The sequence below is a fragment of the Meleagris gallopavo genome, assembly GCF_000146605.3.
Source record: "Meleagris gallopavo isolate NT-WF06-2002-E0010 breed Aviagen turkey brand Nicholas breeding stock chromosome 11 unlocalized genomic scaffold, Turkey_5.1 Chr11_random_deg7180001718179, whole genome shotgun sequence".
In the NCBI taxonomy this organism is placed as follows: Eukaryota; Metazoa; Chordata; class Aves; order Galliformes; family Phasianidae; genus Meleagris; species Meleagris gallopavo.
In genome coordinates, this window is record NW_011098025.1 from 1 (window position 1) to 4,840 (window position 4,840).

The following is a 4,840-nucleotide window of genomic DNA, read 5'->3' on the forward strand; positions in this document are numbered from 1 at the left end:
AAGATTTTGTAGTATAATATTTGTGGTAGTTGAGGTTCTGAATTTAACTCCTTCCTACTCTAGTTTCTCTCAACAACTCTGCCTGATCAGCACCTGGGGTTTCTAGTTTGCTCTCTTTGCAAATATGAATTTGCAAGAATGGGTTGATGGTAAGTAGCGTGGTTCTAATTTGCACTTGCGAAGTGTGTCAGACAGTTTCGCCTAATGCATGGTGAGCAGAGGAAAGCCTGTCTTCCTTTGAGAACAGTCCTTAGAGGATGTCAGAGAGCATGTTTGGCTGTGTTAGTCATTTGCAAATGCAGTACAGCTTTGAAATGAGCTGTCCAGGAGCTGCTGAAGGAAGGGATGCCTGAACTCCTGTGAATCCTCTCTTCCTGCTTTTCCTTCATCCTGTTTCTCCTTGCTTTTATGCTTCTGAACTGTCACTTGGATGTGCTGTGGACTTGTTTGGATGAAACGTTTGTGACAGTCATTGCTGGGACTGTTCTCAGTGACATAGGTAGTCCTTTCCAGCTTTCTGTTCATTACTCCCTCTCCATCTACCTGGTATCCTTATAGCCTCATCAGTCTCTCCTATCCTAGTACCTAACAGACAGCTGTTGAAATCGCTCTTCGTTGTGGGGTCTGAGTGCCATTTTCTCATTCTTCTGCACATGCCTTGTCCATACTTCATGTGCATTTGTAATGTCTTTTCTTATTCAATTAACAATCTAGAAGTTTAAGCATGGAGTGATATTTGAGTCTATACAGAATGCTGAACTGCGGCCACCCTTGTCTCCCAAGCAAAAGAGCAGAGGTTTATGGTGATACCTCACCTGTGCCCTTATTCAAGACCTACAGCTTGTTACTCTTTGTGTGCCCCTAGATCATTAGTGTTCCAGAAGTGTTGAATTTCCTCCAACCTATTCCATAACACTGCTACACCACATTAACTAGTGTTGTTAACTAGCATTGAACCCTCCTCCTCCCCCTCAAGCCAGGCTTTCATTACAAACTTGCCCAGCACTCTCAGAGGAATTCAGAATGAGTCAGTCATGGTGCCTCTGGGGACTCCTACTGATGCAAACTTCCTCCTCCTCAAGGCTGACTGCGGTTTGAGTGCCACAATGCAGCCAGAGCTTTTGAGCTCCAACCTTTGCCATGATGGTGTTGGCAGTGCCGGGTCTCTGGCCCAAGCACCCGCCTTGGTGCCTTCCTTCATTTGGGCTCCTGTGCAAGATGGGAGACTTCAGCACATCTTTTTGGTGTTGGGTGTGAAAGTTGCTCAGATCCTCTCAGAGTACCATTCTATAGGCAGCAAAGGTTATTTTGGAGGAAGGGGTTATCGTTCCTAAGGTGTATTCCAGTTCTGTCAGGAGACTGACACCAACACATGAAATATGTTATCTGGATGCTAACAATGCAAGAATGAAATCCCCCAGTTCTTGGCGTGGAAACAGACTTCCATCACAAGAGTTTTACTGGGAATCTGTCATAATCTGCTTTCAGAGTCTGCATTCAGAAACATAAGATGTGATAAACAGAGCTGAATTATGTTTTGTTTTGGGCTTTCCTGTTCCCCACTGATGTGCTCTTGTCATTAAAACATTATCTACCTTCTCCCTGTTCATACTGGAGGAAGAAAAAAAGCTCTTCTGGTGGTAATTACACAGTGCTGTATTGTGGACCTTTCATCCCATTACAGTAAGTGGACAAACTACTGTCATTTACAAGAATGAACTAGGTGAGGAAATGAGAGAGTGTCTAGCACTCCTGGACTAAATGCCAAGCTGACATCAGGGAATAATTGCTTCAAGAAGTAAATTTTCTTGCTAGCACTGAGCACTGGTGCAGTTGTGCTCTGAAGAGGTAGAGGGGTGCACCAGGTGTTTCAGGAACAGAAGAATTGGGCAATACTAATGAAGGGCTACAGACCCTTAACCTGCCTCTGCCCTTGCAGCTAAGCCTAGATACACTTCAGCTCTTCATTCTTCTCAGTTTCAAAATCTCATCTATGTATTGCCTTGTTGTGGATCTGTTTGTAAAGTTGGGGTTTGACTATGTTAAGATTTTTTTCTCTAGCAGAACTATGCTGCCTGTTTTTCCCCACCCCTGCATGCATACCTTTTATATCTCTAAAACCAGCTTGATGCTCTTATTTGCCTGTTGTTTTGTTCATTCTTTGTGGGAGGTTTGCCCTGAAGGTGTGATTGCAGGAGTAAGTTCTTTACCAGTGCATCAGCAAAATCATCTTTGCACCTGTCACCAGGGAAGAGTGACCGGTTGTGTAGCAGAGCTTCCTTATTACTTGGTAGACTTTCTTGTGGGCTGTGGAGGAGAAGCTGAATGGTTTGCTCTTATCTCCCTTCACATGTGGTGGCTGCCACCTGGGTGGTGATTTGGTAACCTGGGAGGCTCAGTGCATTGGGTGTTTGAAGGTCCTCTCCAGCCGCTGGCCTGAGCTGGTTTGGCAGCAATTTCTTGCCGCCACCTGCTGACCAGGCAGAGGATTTCTCTGATGCCCCTGGTGAGCCCCCACCACTCAGTTCCCTGCCCAGCTGGTCCAGCAAGAGGGAGATGAGGCAGAGCATGCAGACCAGAGTGTGTGCATGGAGCAAAAATACCTTGGGACAGATAGAGGACTTTTCCTGATTTAAGGAAAAGAGGTGTGTGCTTTAGTTTGAGCACTGCCATGGGCATGAGATGAGCTTGTCTGATTTAGGGCTCCCTTGAACTTGCAGGCTATTGAGAGGATTGGGGTGAGATTGAGTCCACTGCAGAAAGCTTACATAAGATAAAACCATCATGCTAAGTGCAACAGCAAAGGAATACCATCAAACTGTTCATGTTGCCTTCTTAATTCTTAAGTGTATGGGAAGAGATGGAACTCAGGGACCCTTTTAAGGATACAACAAAATAAGGAGAGACCAGATATTTTTAACAAATCCTGAAGTCTAGGAGAGAATTCTGTTCTTTGATTTAGTGAAAAGATTTAATGATGATCTTCAGAAACCATTTTATATTGTTAACTCTTTAACAAAGCTGTATTTTCACACCAGTATTTTTGGATATGGGGCTGAAAAATAAAGATGAGTGAGAAAAACAAACAGGTATGTTAGATAGGAAGATATAAGATGCCTATTAGGATGGTGTTGCTGTGCTACATCTTTGCTTAGTTGCCAAGTCCCAGGAAGTGGCAGTGCTTGCTGTGAGGCCTGGATGCTGGTGCTGGGTTACGCAGGATCAGATTTCTGAAGCCCTTGGGAATCTTAACCTGCTTTCTGCCACGTGTAACATTTTGCTGAGGTCACTTGAGACTTGCAGGGCTTGGGAGCAGTGCCAGGGACAGGGACACTTCTGTGTTACACTTTGCTCCAAGCAAAGGTTTCAGGCCATCCTGTTTTGCTGTTCTATGCTGTCAGAACCAGCCCTGTATCAGCGGCTGTATCCTCTGGAGAATTGCATGTCTCCATAGAGACTTAAATCGCGTTTTTCTTCTTTTTGAGTGCTCTCATTTCCATGTGAACATGTATTTAGCCATGCTAAATATTCTCCTGCAAATCTCCTTTTTCCTCCTGCATTTATTGCTTTTGAGGTTGTTTGTTCTGAGGTAGAGGAAGAAACCCCAAGGAGAGACAACGTGCTGGCTGGCAGTTCTGCTCAGCTGCAGCAGCACTGTCCCTGTTCTGTCAGAGCAGGAAAAGGTTGTTATTACCATTTTATAATGCATAGTTTAAGGTACATTCCTGCTTCCCTAAGCAGTTTGAGTTGCTGTGCAGATGTTACTGTAAGACCTTGTTCCCTCTTAACCCTTCTGCTTTTGACCCAATGCTGAATGAACCATCCTGCTGACGTTGTGGCTCTGTTTGCTCCTAGGGCTCCGGGACCTCCAGCTCCGCTGCCACCACCCCATCCGTGTCCACCCCTGTCACCGGCCACAAGCGGATGATCATTCCCAACCAACCTCCCCTCACTGCCACCAAGAAGTCCACTGCCAAGGGGCCTGGCCAGCCGGCACCCATCCCAGTCACTCCCATTGGCACCCTGAAGCCTCAGCCGGTTCCGGCCTCCTACACCACAGCCTCCACACCCAGCCGCCCAACCTTCAACGTCCAAGTGAGGACGGCACAACCCAGCCCTCACTACCAGCCGCCCGGCCCGCAGCCCACACACTATGGTAGCCTGGGGCCCGGCCAGCCCTATGCAGCCCCACCGGCCCGCCCACCCGGTGCCCAGCAGTATGGCTCACCACAGCACCGTGGGCCTGACTATGGTTATGCCCCACCGCCTGCCCGTCCTTCAGAGCCCAGCTATGGCTATGCACCTCAGCAAAGCCGCTACCAGGACCCGTATTACAGCGGATATGGAGGGAGGAATGGCTCTGAAGCACCCTACATGCCACAGAGCAGCTGGAAGGTTGAGCCAGCGTATCCCAGCAGTAACACCGTGGGCCAAGCTCCTCCTGGGCTGTACCAACCTCCTGGCACGAAGAAGACCTACATCACGGACCCAGTGCTGGCCCCGCAGCCACTGCAGCAAAAGGTAGGAGATGTCAGTGCTCATTGGTCACCCTTATACAGAGAAATTGGTGAGGTGCTGGCACGGGCTGTCCAGGGAAGCTGTGGATGCTCCATTCCTGGAGGTGCTCAAGGCAAGGCTGGATGGGACCCTGGGCAGCCTGAGCTGGTGCTTGATCTAGCAGTTGGCAACTCTGCCTACAGCATGGGGTTGGAACTTGATGATCTTTGAGGTTTCTTCCAACCCAAGCCATTCTATGATTCTTGGGGCGTGTGCAAGAGCCTTCTTCAAAGGCAACACGTGGGATTAGATGGCATCACATGGATCCCAAGCAGCTACAGCT

General features: G+C 47.9%; 1 protein-coding gene across 1 annotated transcript; it reads left to right on the plus strand.

The window, feature by feature from the left end:
- Positions 1–3,068: 3,068 nt before the first annotated feature.
- Positions 3,069–4,639, plus strand: LOC104915489 (lipoma-preferred partner homolog; the record flags this gene model as incomplete). The annotated part of the gene is made up of 2 exons (XM_031557478.1): positions 3,069–3,089; positions 3,856–4,639. Coding segments are annotated over exons 1-2 (805 nt in total), but the record flags the coding sequence as incomplete, so codon positions are not given.
- Positions 4,640–4,840: the final 201 nt, after the last annotated feature.